General features: G+C 35.1%; 1 protein-coding gene across 1 annotated transcript; it reads left to right on the top strand.

Moving 5' to 3' along the window:
* The first annotated feature begins 8,233 nt into the window (after window positions 1-8,233).
* On the top strand, window positions 8,234-14,653 carry LOC145986924 (uncharacterized). The gene is made up of 3 exons (XM_083121391.1): window positions 8,234-8,434; window positions 12,457-12,660; window positions 14,381-14,653. Exons 1-3 carry the CDS (start codon window positions 8,417-8,419, stop codon window positions 14,651-14,653), a joined length of 495 nt encoding a protein of 164 aa, XP_082977517.1. The 5' UTR covers window positions 8,234-8,416.
* Window positions 14,654-15,808: the final 1,155 nt, after the last annotated feature.

Here is a 15,808-nt window from a genome sequence, read left to right as displayed (position 1 = left end):
AACGAAGACTAAATTACTTTGATCTTTTTGAGAAATATCGATATTAGGTAGAAATATATTTAACATGTGCTTAAACAAAAAAATTAGCGTGAAATATAGAAATAATCCTAGCCATGTTGGATTGGACAAATAATGCAAACGTTGCATATACTATTTATGATAATTGCCTGCCTATAAAATATGAATTAATTTGCAAAAATTCGCGAATAATATAATAACATAAGATAAACCATAAATATATACATGAATTGTGAAAACAATTAAGTATAAATAATTTAATTCAAGTTATTAACTTGAAACATACGAATAAGATAAATTCCATAATATAACTGAAATTTGCTTAACATGGCGGTCGTTGCAAATGCTTACTAAAATAATGGGACGAATTTGGCAACGATAACCCACCCCCTTTTATACGGCCATGTTGCCAAGAACTTTTCCTTTTAAGGGCTCAATGGTGGACAAAATATTTTCCGTTGCCATAGCTACTAAGGTTGTCTCTAGGCACGTATCTAGAAATATATTTCTGGGAGCTCTGAACCAATATCTCAGTAATAGTAGTAGTAGTTGTGGTAGTAATAATAATAATAATAATTACGTTTAAATTGAAATAAGTAGCTATATAATTATGTTAGTTTAAAATCATATTAATGATACCATGTAAATTAATGAATGTGGTATTTTTATTTGTACATGTTTTAGGTAAAAATACGCTATAAGAATACAGATATAAGAACATGTATTCATTATCTAGGACAGGTATAGTTGAGATCGCCCAAAATGTGTATAAAAGCTACGAGGAAATGTATGTAAAATATATAAAGAATTGAATATTTATTGAAGAACAAAAAGGATGTTAGATCCAGTTGACGAAAAGCAAAGTTCCTGATTAATATTTTATGCACATTATTATAAGAAGTAGTTTGCATAAATCTTCTTTGGTACTGTCATTCAAATGCCATCAAAATATAATCCTTACCTTCCAATAAGTCGTCGAAATAAATATACAACAAATGCTAAGCAAGTATATTATCATTAATTTATTTTATTACTTGGTACCTTTACGCGGGGTGCGGGGGCTATACGGACCCCTTGGACCCCTTCCTAAATACGTCCTTGGTTGTTTGTCCCCTCGTTGTTTCTATCTCTTGCTATTGCTCGGTTTTTCTCTTTCTTTCTTTTCCTCTCCCTCTTTCTCCATTATCTCTGTATTTCTCGATTTTCTCTCTATATATATATCTTTAATTGTCTTCATTTCTTTCCTCTTTTAATTTCTTTTCTTTCTCCTTCTCGTGTTGGTTATACTAATTGTGAATATTCGAGGTCATGTTTCCATCGTATTGACGTTATAATCAGGTAACTTGCTGCTCAAAAGCCTTAACACTTTAGTCAGGGCTGTATCAGGCACGGTACTTTCAAATTATGTGTCTGTACTAATAGGGTTATTCAGGGAGAGATGCCCCAGCTAAGAAAGATGGACTGTAAAATCCTTGAGGATAAAAAAAACCTACATTAAATTATATGGAAAAAGGGGAAATTTATTGAATTTTACTGTTAGAAAAATATGCTTCTTAAAATATTAAATGCCTTAGTTTGGAAGGTAACAATGTAACACCTTGAAGTTTGGCCATCTCTCCCGAGTATCCGGATGAGATGCCCCAACCTTGTCGGGAAAGGTGCCCCACCACCTACAAATTACATGACATAAGAAAAGAAACTTATTATTAATATAAAAGTCATTATATATTTCATTGATATTTACGTGTTTGAAGTCCACTTTATGCGCAGAAAGGCTAATCGGGACTGGACCTACAGTTTAAAGTGGAATCCGAACCACTGTGTACCTCCACCGGGTATCTAACCGGGACCAATCCGCCATCGGGGAGGCCCAAAAGTTACTACAATAAGTCAAAATAAGTTAAATATAACTCAAAAATACTTTTCGCAGTCTTAGGTTTCCTTCTTCTCTACCACACATGTTCGCACATGTATCAGTACATTCGGGGCGATGACATAACCGCGAAAGGGATTAAGCGCGAATGGAATAAGCGTTAAGTAATAAGCACGAAAAGATTATCCGCGAAACGGAATAAACGCGAAGAAATGCGCGCGAAAGGTTTAAGCGTAATATGGAATAAGCGCGAAATGGAATAAGCTCGAAAGGAGTTACAGCGAAACGGATTAATCGCGAAACCAAAATTGAACACCGGAATAACCGCGAAAGGAACAACAGCGAAACGGGTTAATCGCGAAAGGAATTTGAGCGAAATGAACTAAGCGCGAACGGAGTACGAGCGAAGGAATAAAAGCGAAACGAATAAGCGTGAAACGGATTAAACGCGAGCGGAATAACCACAAAGGAATAAGCGCGATGGGAACAACCGCAGAACGGAATAACCGCAAAAATTTCAATCTCGCGCTTAATCCCTTTCGCGGTTGGTCTGGCGACCCCAGGATTTGTGTAACCTTTTCTTTCAAAAATAAGCATCTTTCTTCTCTTAACTTTTATTTTGTTCTGTAATAATTTTCATAGCGTTTGATGCCGCTATCAGGATGATAGTGGAGTTGCTCTCGTAGCTAGCATAATCAGTTGGATGTTGAATAGATTTTTTTTTTAAAAGTTTACAAAAAAATTCGCTTTAAAAACTTTTTTCAAAATTGACTCTTGTTTCACATTTTGCTTATTTTACGTCACTACCCCCCTCTTTTGGATAATCGCAACGATGAGGATGAATGGTAATCAGATGAAATCGATGAAGAGAGTCTTAATGCCCAAGCTGGATTCGAAACCAGAAGCGATCACATATCTAACTCTAACAAAGATAGCCGACATTGCGCAACGAGTAACAAATAACACGCTCATAATTTGTGGGACAAGACTATAAAGTGGACACCGGCCTCGGTTCAGCCGGTCTTAACCGATCGCTCAGCTGAAGAAAAATATATTGACTTCTTCCAGAATGCAGTACAGCCATCATTAAATATGTGTAATACTGTATGTATTTTTAAGGACGTAGTCTATAATTGTTTAGTTTTAAAAATGTGTACATACTGTACAGTAGGGTGGTACGAAAAAAAATATTTTTTTCGAAAAAAATTATAATAGTGAAGAAAAGTTGCTTTTTGATGTAAAAACGACCAAAATTAAATTTGATGGTAATCGGAGCATGTCTTGAGGTGCCGCAAGTACGATAAAGTTTCATAAATTTGAAATTTTCTTGCTCTATTTCAACCTTTTTCTCTAGTTTCTTAATTGCGTCATAAAAGCCCAAATCAAAAAGTTCGTACTTTGTATGCCTTTTTATTAATAGAACAAACGTTTTTGGGCCGTTTTATGATAAAAAAATAGTAAAATATTAAATTTAACCCCCCTTAAAACGTTTGTTCTATTAATAAAAAGGCATAAAAGTACGAACTTTTTGATTTGGGCTTTCACAGCGCAAATAAACTAGAGAAAAAGGTTGAAATAGAGCAAATAAAATCAAATTTATGAAACTTTATCGTACTTGCGGCACCTCAAGATATGCTCCGATTACCATCAAATTTTATTTTTGCGGTTTTTACATCAAAAGGCAACTTTTCCGCACTTTTTTTTTTAAAGAAAACTTTTTTCGTTCCACACTACTGTACAGAAAGGCGGATTGATTTAAATCAGGTTTATTTAAATCGCGATTTAAATCAAGATTTAAATCACTTTAAAGAAATAATTTATAGAATAATGTACATAAGAAATTTGTAGTTATCAGAATCAATTTTGGTGAAAGTACATTAATCTCGTATTTATTTAATGGTGTTTATTAGGCTCTAAGAAAGGAAAAGAAAGGAAATAAAATATAGGAAAGGAAATGTAAAACGTAAACTGTAAATACATTTAAATTTCTCTTGATTTGAAGTTCAATAATTTTTATAGGCAAACATTTTGAGTAGAATAATATACAAAATACTGATCACGTTAACCCGTAAATAGTGTCATTATCATTAAACTGTAAATAAACATGGCAACTCATAATTTGCAAACTATCATTTAAAAAATTGCCAAAATTTAGCTGCAAAGACTATAATTTTTTAAAAAAATTGCAATTATATAGTACATCCAGAATGTTTTATTTTCACTGGAAGAAAAGTTACTGAAATTATTTCATTAACACAAATTTCTATAGTACGTTCCCATGTACAGTATCAGAAACAAAAAATGTATTTACATATATTTTTTTATTTGCTTTAATCAGACTGTTCAAATATTTGACAGGGCCGTTTACCAGAAAAAAACACTATATATAAAAAAACATATATTTATGTATGGTGCCATAAACCATACAAGCAGTTATAAGCGCATTTTTTTTAAAATTAAAAAGTCGAATTAAATTTTAAAAATCTGATTTAAAGGGAAAAATCATCAAAAATATTTTTTTGAAATAAAACAAATAAAATCATGATTTTTATCCACCCTGCTGTACAGTAGTTTTCTGTGCTTCTTTTTTTTTGTTCTTCTTGTCATTGATGTAGTGATGTTTACTGTATTACATTACATAATTCGGTTTAAAAGGCCAAGGGTCCGGTCCTATGGTGGCCAGTTAAGAGAATGTGCACTGTATATATTCCCATGCGTAAATTTAAAATTATGTCTTATAACATGTGACGATTGTGCTGGTATTCAGCATAAATGGCATTATAGCATCTAAAAAAAAAAGGTAAAGTGCTCCCCTGTGCATAGCACCACGCCACGAAGGCGTATAGGGGGTGTGGGGGTAACGCCCCACACTTTCTTGATCCGGTCGTGAGTGGGGGTGATGTGATCAGCATCACGCCCCTGACCGCCTTTATCCCCCAGGGTTTCCCCCAGGTACCCATTTTATTCGACACTGGGTGGGCGCCGGAGCCGCTTCCAACGTTAGAAAAGTTTATAGCACCTATATATATATTAATTCAACCCGATAAACAGTGGCTTATATTAGCTCAGACTGACGTGATACACTTAACAATAGAGTGCCTTGGTCACTTAATGTGAAAACTACAACAACTGGGGCATCTCACCCGGAATTGCCTTACACAGGGTCTGACGAATAATAACAACCCGCTGCCTATCAGCCCGTGAGAGCCAGGGCCAACCTACGGACTGCCGGCCTCAATCTCACCTGCGAAGTGGGAGATCATCCAACCAGTCACGGGGTGACGTGTGGTAAGCACGACAAACCCCCAGTCGTTGTTGTAGGTTTCCGTGACCGGGTTATGCTACTCTTTGGTAGCTCCCCAATTTCCTCACGATGGTTGGTGACCACTTGTCTGATACACAGACCGAAATCTCAGGAGAAAAGTTGTTTCGCTTCCCCCAGGAGACTCGAACCTGCGCGCGTCCCGTAGCCGGACCTCACGGCCATGGTGTGGGACTGACGAGTAAGGAAATATAACTATTCAGTTGTATGAATTACTAGAAATAATGTTATTGTCTCCTTGAATACAGATATACGTATATGTGTTATTTACAAAATGAAACAGGAGATGCCAGCGAGCAACATTTTGGTCCGAGTTCGATACCCAGTGGAGGCACATAGTGGTTCGGATCCCACTTTAAACTGTAGGTCCAGTCCCGATTAGCCTTACTGTGCATAAAGTGGACTTAAGATAGTAACTGAAACAAATAAATTTAGATCCGAAAAATGACGTGGTCCAAGTGATGAACATCTTTGCGGATGCACTCCGTAAGCCTACCAGCGAAGCTCTGCAGAGCTCGCTGAATCATTGCTGGGGGGGGGGGGGGGTATGGCGTGAATTTCACGACGAACCGCTTTTTCCAGATCGGTAACTGTTCGTTGTTTCTCAATGTAAACTTTGCTTTTGAGGTAGCCCCCCCCCCAAATGGGAGTTGCAGACGTAGAGATCTGTCGATCGCGGTGGCCACCAAATGTCGCAACCGCGGGAAATGGAATGTCCTTCAAATAAGCTGTTGACAACTGGCATTTAAATCCTTGTTGTATGTGATACTGCCCCATCCTGTTGAAACAACATTAACCTAACCAACGTCTGCGTAGTTCTGGTGTCAGGAAATTGAGTAACAAGTATGTTGCAAGTGTAAGTAACAGAATATAATGTTCCATTGTCGTCAAGAATGATCGAGCAGACAGCAGCTTACTGTTTAAGTTAGCTCGCGTCCATAGTTGTTTTGTTTGTGTTGTGTTATTTGCAGAGCAGTGAATAGCATGGCCAAGAAGCGTACATGTAGTTTGAATACGGACCTGCAACTAGAATTTTAATTCCTTCATCTTGACACAAATTCAAAAGACAAATCTCATTTTGTGTGTCGGATATGCAAGGAGTCTTGTGAACGGTTGGTGAAGAAGAAGATTGGTTCTTCTGATAAATGCTTCTGGCACTCCTCAACTTTAGCACAGGACTAATATCAAAAGTTGAAACACTATGAAGTCATACCGAGATATTAATATTTAATACCATTTACCAACGGGAGATTAAATTTAATTTCTTGTTCATGAAGTACTATTCATGCAATGCATACAAGAATAAATAATAATAATAATGCATTGATAATAAAAATTATTTTATAATTGTGCGTAACTGATTTCAGAAAGGGGGTAACCTGACCTCTCTGAGATGTTCAGTTCTTGTGTCAAAATATTATGGTCACCCTGTAATAGTAGGACCATCATCCTAAAAAAATCGGGCTAATAACCCAGAATTTACACACACGCCACCACACAATCATTCGTCCACAGTGAAGAGGTAGTTCATGCAACCTGCCCTGAACATTCTTTACAGATTCCTTACCGATGCATAGTTCTCCACTGATCCATGGTAACTAAAATGGCAAGAGTAGTAGCATACAATGCCGCCATTTGACAACGCGATCTACCCTCCAGCGTAAGTACTAGCGAACAAAAACCATCAGAAAGTTTTGCCGGATCCTGTACATGTATAACAACAAGAAGTTTTGCTATATGTGATCAATTCACGATAGCTACCACTAAACAAGTACTCTCAAATTTATTTCTGTAACTTATTTAAGAGTTGTCCTTGAAAATATGAGCACCTTTAACACGATCCTACCGGGACCTCAACTTACTTACTTGAGGGAGGGGAGGTGGAAATTTTGGTAGCCGGACAATTGCGATGACGGACAATTGCGATGAACACAGCTAGAGGTGAAAGGGCGGGTGGACAATTGCGATGACATTTAAAATCTTCTATCAAATTGAAGGGTGACTTACCAACCCGTACAATACCACTCACAAGAGAATTATGGCAAATATTGATATTTTCGGCTGGGAAATTGGTTCAATCAGGTTTTTGAACACGAGCTAGAGCCAACAGATATATTTTGAAGTGACATGTTTCCTCATATGTGCGAATACACTTTCCAACTCTCTCGTCTATTTTAATGTCACACTTCTTCGTTTTCTGAACTTCTAGATTAAGTTCCAACCGCATGTAATTACTTGATGTTGGTGTCTTCTGCTTGGCTCTTGAGGCAGGCAGAACATCATGCATTTTTGGATACGGTCTTGCAAGCCATCTATTTATTATGTTGTTCCAACCGTCTACAGCATTATTAGTTCTGTGGCGCCTTTGGTTAGGTTAGGTTAGGTTAGGTCCTGATCGTTGCAATTGTCCTACCATTAATTTGTAAATTGACCTTCACCGTCAATTGTCCATGATTTTGGCTTCATCGCAATTGTTGGCCATCCGAATTGTCCTAGATTCGCAAATGTTGCCTCCTACGTACGTTATCTTTATGATGTTATGAACAAAATTAATACAGAAACATTGGGAGCACCTGACGGAACAATGTAATTTATTTTCGATTTTTTATTAAAATGTTGAAGAACATAAAATTAATTTCTTATAACCATATATGCATATATATGGTTATGACCAAAGCGACCCGCTCCCCTTTGGGAGATTTCAGACCGAAGCTACAGGCGACACATGTCGCTTGGGAACGAGTCAATCAGCAGCAATTGAAAAATCGAAAAACAGGGGGTGATGGGCCTGGCACTCCCCCCCTCCCCCTTGGTAAGCTAGGGCTAATGTTCAAAATGTATGTTGTTGTGAAGACAAGATAGAATTTTGTATAAGCATACCAGTATATAATTATTTGTTATTATTATTATTGATCTAGTATTTAATAAACAAGAGAAAATGTAAGTTAGAAGTAGTGAAGTAGTGTGTTTTAATGCTCATTTCAGGTATATTTGCAACACTGGTTTCATGTGGATTTACCACGTATACAAGCGATGAAAGTGTTTCAGATAATCTTGGATTCTATTCATCCAGTGATGATGTTGTTCCGCTGACAGACGCTAACTTTGAAAGCACGGTGAAACAGAGCAACGATGTATGGATAGTAAAATTTTATACAGTTTGGTGTCGTCATTCAAAAAACCTTGTACCAGTGTACAAGGAAATGGCCTCCAATTTGAAGGTAGGTGTTTGTTGGTAAGAAGTGCAATATTGAAATGAATAGACACTCTGATATTATTTAACTTTCAATCATCATTTACATGGAACAAAAAATGTGAATGATGTAATTTTGATAATAGGTATTATCAAAAATTCTTGAGTAACTGATGATACAATAATTATACTCATAATAACGAACTTCATGATTTAGTTTTTACTTATAATATTTATAACGAAATTAATAGTTACATATCCGCCATCCGTGGAGGAGTGGTTAGCGTGCCAAGAGTCTCGAATCCCGGACTGGGCATGGGTGCACTTTGTGAGTGTTCCTTCATCAATTTCATCATATCATCACTCATATTTATCTTCGCGACTAGCCAAAAGTAGCAGAAAAGCGAAGTAAAATAAACCAAATCAATCAATCCAATTAATATTTACAAAACCCTTTACCAGTAAAATTCAGCTTTAATATCAAAAAGGTTTGTTTCCATATATTTAGAGGTTAATTTAAGTTTCTCTGAATATCAAAGTTACCGGCTTTTCCTTAATCATCTGCTTCAATAGTCGTGTATATTTTGTTCATATTAACAGTAATAAACATATCCTTTATAAAAATAAAAGTATGAAAATTTCACATTAAGCTCAGGTGTAAATTTAGTGCATGATTATTGCTTTGTTAATCTAAGAATGAAGTAAATTGGATAATTGTAGTACTCGTGTTTCCATTTGTACTCCATTTCTTCGAGTAATTCCAAATATTGTTTTGCACAAGCAATATTTTATCTTTATTATGTTCGTCACTAATTTACTTTCAATTTAGAGACAACGGAATATTTGGGTAGTTGTGATCTTAGAATATATATATATATATATATTTTTTTTTTTCGAGATTTGATGATTTTATGATTAAAAACTATTGAAAAATTAAACTTTTGCTCAAGAGAAATTATGTCAATTAAGTAACTATAACTCAAATTCAGCTTATTTTAATACAGGGTTTGCATATATTAAATTAGTTATTTAGTGTTCAGGATTTTCCATTATGCAGAATGTTTTCTGCAATATTTCTGAAGATTTAAGAATGTTAACTACCTCAATTCTAAAGAATATTGGGCTATGAATGTGTGGGGCAATGTATAGGTGCTTCAAGTTATCTTCAAAACATACACTGTTTGAAGAACACATGGTTTTATGATGTGCATATGTGTGTGTGCGTCGATATGCATGTGTGTACACGCACACACATTCATATATAATTGTATGCAATCATGCGTAGAGAAACAAGCACATCTGTGTGTGCATAGTTTCGTTTGAATGTGGCCTAGTTCCCAAATTGTTAATACATGAAACTAAAAGTAAGGTACCTGAACCCAATACGGCCTACCTAAGGTTTGCGATTGTTTCTAAAGTCAGGAAGGTAAAATGAATTGCAAAATTCAAAAGAGGGAACATTCCTGGACGTTTATTGAAAATTGGAGTCAGTTCCAAATAATAATGTGGGTGCAGTAAAGAGTTTATTAAAAAGTAACGTTTAGGCCATATTGGATACACATATACCCAATATGGCCCAGTAATACATATTGTTATTACACATCAATAAATTCAACAGAAATTTAAAGAAAGTACCACAGTGTTTTTTATTGGTAGGTAAGTATATTGATACACTTACGATTTATTTACATAAAGACATTACGAGATTACACAAAGAAATAACATTGTTTGCAAACCAATAAACAAGAGAATGACATGTTACAATTTGTTACCAGAAGATCATGTAATACACATCACAGTCTTGGCAAATTAAAGGTCCTTCATCATCCTTCTTGACTCCTACACACTCACTTCACAATCTATTCCTATGTAGGCCATATTGAGTCCACCTTACATAGTGTTCTTCTTTCATTCGTGATAAAGATGACTTTAGATTAAAGTCTAAACTAAGTATATTGTTTTAAAGTACAAATTATGAGCTATCATAATATGTATTACAGATATAAACATCTCTCACTTGGAAGATGTAGTAAGTAATAACTTCCATATGCAATATAAGATCACGTAGAACACAATCACGAGGTCCAGCTATTTCACTTCTTTGTCCTCATGTTACTGCACTGTAGGTACAGCCAATAGGTTCAATCACGTCATTCGGACAGACTAAATGACATACTTACGTCATCTATTTAATTAACCTTGTAACTACTTGGAAACAGCAAATAGGCCATATTGGGTACTAAGCCATATTGCGTTCAGGTACCTGATATGAAATATACTTGTATGAAAATTAACTGTATGTATCTAGGTATATCTCCATGTTGATATGGGGAGAACACTGTAGGACATCTTACATATCAATGCTAATATCATGCAAATTTTGAAGTAAGAATATATTGCTTTTAGTGTGTGACAAATATACCTCGGATTTTTAGGTTCTAAAGTGTGTGCTTTTAGGTTCCTAAAATAGGATCTAAACATCCTAAAATAGGTTCTAAAAATCTTCAATTAGGCTCGGAAAATCCTCAAATAGATTCCCAAAAACTTGAAATGGTTCAAAATTATTGAAAAATACTGATTAGGTACAGTCGTTAAAAACAAAATTTCAAAAGAACCGTGAGAAATTTTAATATATATAGCTATGTAATCAAATATTAATTTTCTAACCAAATTTTTATTTGTGTGCGTTATTTTCAAAATTGTCCAGTCTCAGCGTGTGAAATGGCAAAAGTAAACTCCGCACCTTAAATTAAATATTTTAAATATATAATAATAATAATCCGTGGTTCGACAGCCCTGGAAGGGGTCTTGGCGTATCTTCCAAAAGCCGGTCTCCCTCCCACAATCCTACCCTACATAGAGGTGTGAAGTCAGTACGTCGAACCCTCAGCCGTTATAGGAGATTTCCGACACCGGATTACGCTACTCGCTCGTAGCTCCCCAATTTCTTCACGGTGGTGGGTTGTCATCGGTCTTATACACAGGCCGAAAACCCAGAGACTGAACCCAGGCGGATGCCGTCCCGGCCACGGAGGATGACATTTTAAATATTTATACCGTTTATTTGAATTGAATTAGAATTTCTGGTTACATTTGAATCACACAGATACTTCACATTGTTAATTCATTTGTATGTATATGTGTGTAGGTGGTAAGAGGCGGTAAAAACATCTGCTTCTACCGTTGAGTTTTTGGAAAGTTCGGCTTGAAAACCTGGAATTATACTTGAATTTTATTATGGTCTTAGAGTGGCCATCCTGAATACATAACAATCTTTTTCATGTTATCCACAGTCAAACTCCGTCTTTTGTGTATGCGTTTGAGTTTTGTTTTACAAAGATATGCTAATCGGGACTGGACCTACATTTTGAAATGGGATCGGAACTACTAGTGCCTCCATCCGGTATTCCTTGATATCAAGGCAACGACGTTACCGCTACGCCATCGGCGAAACTCACCTTTTGTCTGTGAGGATCATCTTATATGCTGAAAACGATCCTTCAACAGAAACATAGTCAGTGGTGAAAATCTGAATGCTGAAACTTTACTTCGCAAGGCGTGAATGCCATAAAGCACCGAACTGACGCAGAAGTGAGTAAAATCACACGGATCAGAGTACTCACTTTGGACTGTGCAGGGAACAGTGACGCCAGACATTTTGCTTTCTTTAGAGAGTAGGAAATCAACAGAAAGTTGACGTATGAAATACGTTAGTCATTGCATTTTTCGTCACGAAACAGAGAAAATACTTTTGTGTGATATAAAAATCATTTAAAGCATTAAAATTTAAGGTTTGCATTAACCTAAAATACGTTCTAACAAGCAAAATAAGTCATTTTAGGCACTAAAACTTCATCAGTCGTTGCGTTTTTTTTTTCAATAAAACGCTGACGTAACTTGTTATTTCTTATTTACCTGTAAATGAAAAAAATATGTTAAAAACCGAAACTTCGAGGTCTTGTGTTAAATAATACATCTGAATTAGAGTTTCTTCTCAGGTTTTATATCATGATATTCATTGAAGTGTTCATAAATTCTCTTCAACTGCAGGGTAAAATCAAAGTTGGAGCCGTAGAGTGTGATATGAATACTCAGTTACGTAATCGTTTTACCATCAAAGCTTACCCAACGATTATGATATTCCAACCGCTTGTAGCTGAACCTCAAATATACGTAGGAGTGAGAATTGAAAAAATTGTGGAAGCTTCGTTGAAAGCAGTCAAGGACAAAGAAGATGCACAATTTAGAGATGAGGTAATTAATATAATTTCTTTAAATATTAATTATCCTGCAATCACGTGAAAGAGTATGTTTATATTTCAATCATAGAAGAATTTTGTTAAATTATAACAGTTCGATCCTGAAATTCACAGGTATACAATTCCAATATTGTGTAATTTATAATTATATATGTTATAGGTATGACACCTTATGAAGTATTCATTGTTAGTGTAATTTAACGAACACGGAGTCAATACTCCTGAACTTTTACAATTATGAGACCAACTACGCAACCATGATTATCAAATAACAATACATATATTAAAAGGGTGGATAATTATTTCCCTCTGTATTCTAACAAAATGTATTTGATGTTTAGAAAGGACTATTAAATATACAATAAAAGAGCAATACTTTCATCAATTTTCATAGAATTTTAGCACATATAATAATATATTCGAAATCGATAGACTGAATACTATTAAACGATTTACACATTTTTCAACATAAGATATTTCCAATCATTCAGTGAAATGTGTCCTTACCAAAATACCTTACCAATAATGGATTGCTTCTTAGAGTGTAAATAAGAAAAAATATGTGTGGGAGAAAATGAAGTTAGCTGTTGCGGCTTCGGATTGTGCATCCGTACCGCTGAGATTATGATAAAAACACTCTCTTACTGATTATACGTGGCTTTATTGTATATAAAGCATGAGCGAACTGTAAACATACATAAAAATACACGGCGTTGTGAACAGCGATCCTTTCGCGTGCATGTGTCTGTACGCTCGACGATGTTCTATTGTTTTTGTTAATACTTAACGCCAAGAGATGGTGCTAGTTGGCTTTTTACACATTGTTTTGCGACTGAAGGAACATTAGCAATGTAGTTCTTATTATTTTTCTTATTTTATTATAATAATAATAATGTTAACTTCCTTGTAACTACATGCACTTCTTGTTTACAACAATAAATAGCATCACCTAACCTCAACCCCCGTAGCTAGATATTTTGGCGCCCTGCGCAGAATTGTAGTTTGCCCATCCCACTTCACCGAAGTTTTATGTGCGTACTTCGGCATTTCTTCTTATTAGAAGTTTGTGATATTTACATCCTTAAAATTTTAAAATGAGGAAACGAAAAACTCATCAAAAAATAATATAGGTGATATTTCAAGATTCGTAGTTTGCATTTTTTTATTTTAAAATAGTTTAGCACGTCTAAGAATATTTGAGTTATGTATTAGTGTCTGAAGAACACTAGTTGAAACGTGTCCCGTGCACCTACCGGTAAATCCACCAATGTCTGTTGGATCATTAATTACTAATATATAATGTAAATTATTGCCCCTGACGGTCAGGCAGGTGAATATACATTGAAGTATAAATCATTATAATGTAACCAACAAGATTATACTAATGTTATTCATATTTTAATGACTACTGCATGGGAAGTAGAAATCCAACATGGAGGGACCAGACCATCTATTATTCTTAAAAAATATTTTTTGAATATGTATATTATTGGTGGTGTATTATGTAACATGTCTCCCAATTATTTTCCCAGGTAACGACACATATGCAAGTATAATTAACGTTATTAATAATTTGTTAATAGGTTGTACTCTCATGTCGTCCAAGGAATCGTTGGAACAAAGTTAATTGTACTGACGTATATGAAGTGTAAGTTTCTTCAAAATCTTTATTTGAATTATTCTTTATGCCATTCATTTTATTTTATTTTTATTAGAGGAAAACTGGAGAAAGTTCGAAAGTGTGTGAACCTAGCACAGTCACACCAACTGAAGGTCCATCGATAACAGAGGTCCCAACAATAATGAAAGTTCCAACAACAGAGGGTACATTATCAACGGAGAAGATATGGTCAAGATATGTAAACAGCACAGTTACATTAAAACCACACGCATCACATGGTGGTGCAAATACCTTCCGTCCAGTCAGTATTGTTCTCCTACTTGTTACCTTCATATTAGACCTAGGCAACTTGATGACTTCGGCTTAATTGGCGTTCATGTAATATAGTAATATAATATGCATCATTTTTGCATGCACATGCACACAGCCCTCTAGCATACAATAGTTTGACAGTGTTCTGCAGTGCAGTAAGCAAGTGTCCAGGGTACTGTTAAGTAAGCAAGGCAGATGTGCGTCAATAATTCCCGTTAACAACGGCATTCGTTGATTAGTGGGGTGTAATAAAGTTAATTTAGGACCCAAAGCAATTGTGAATAATCCTTATTGATCACAACTTTTATCATTTTCCCTTCATTCAGAAATGCTTATTTATTTATTTATTTATTTATTTATTTATTTAATTGAAACACAACAGGCGCATGCCCAATTACAGTGTTCAATATGGGATGACACCATTACATAAACAAGAACATAACTAAGAAAATTAACAAGAAATATGAATGACGCAATATACATTTTACATTTAAAAACAATTGTGAGAAGAAATTAATTATTAGATTATAGAAGCAAAGGGAACACAGAGACAATACAATAATAAATGAAGCTAAACTGTTGGATATAACCTTACAAGCTGAATGAAAACCAAAATTCAATGAACAAAACAAAACATACAGAAATTCAGCGAATAGATCTTATGTTACAATTACATTTACATAGGTCTACGCTTGGATTATTCTTAGAAACTGAATTAAATAACTTGCACATTCTCCTCATGGGTTCAGCTTCGGTCATTTTGGTTCTTCCAAGGGGGATTTGAAAGAGATCAGTTCTGGGCCTTAACATACAGTTTGGCACATAAAAATTTAAATTCGACAACAGATTAAAAGAATCTATTTTACCATTGATAAGCTTGGAGAGAAAAGTTATTGGAGAGAAAAGTTATTTGACTTGTTTGCCTCCTTTCGTCGAGTGACGGAATATTAAAGATTTCGCATAATATGTTGCTAGGAGTGAGTTTTGGATATGTACCATCAAGTTTAAATAGTAGATATCTGAGAAATTTATTTTGAAGCTTTTCTAATTTTTCGATATCTTTCTTGAATTGCGGGTTCCAAACAAGAGAAGCATATTCGAGTTTAGATCTGACGAGCGTATAATATAGCAAGAGAAATGTTTCCTTTTTTCTAAATTGATGACCCATTCTCATTATAAATCCCAAATGGCCAAAACTCAAAAATCTTTA

This window comes from Lepisma saccharinum, chromosome 4 (genome assembly GCF_977018435.1).
Source record: "Lepisma saccharinum chromosome 4, izLepSacc3.1, whole genome shotgun sequence".
Classification (NCBI taxonomy): Eukaryota; Metazoa; Arthropoda; class Insecta; order Zygentoma; family Lepismatidae; genus Lepisma; species Lepisma saccharinum.
The sequence above is the reverse complement of the archived record's forward strand: the minus strand, read 5'-3'. Positions and strand labels throughout refer to the sequence as shown.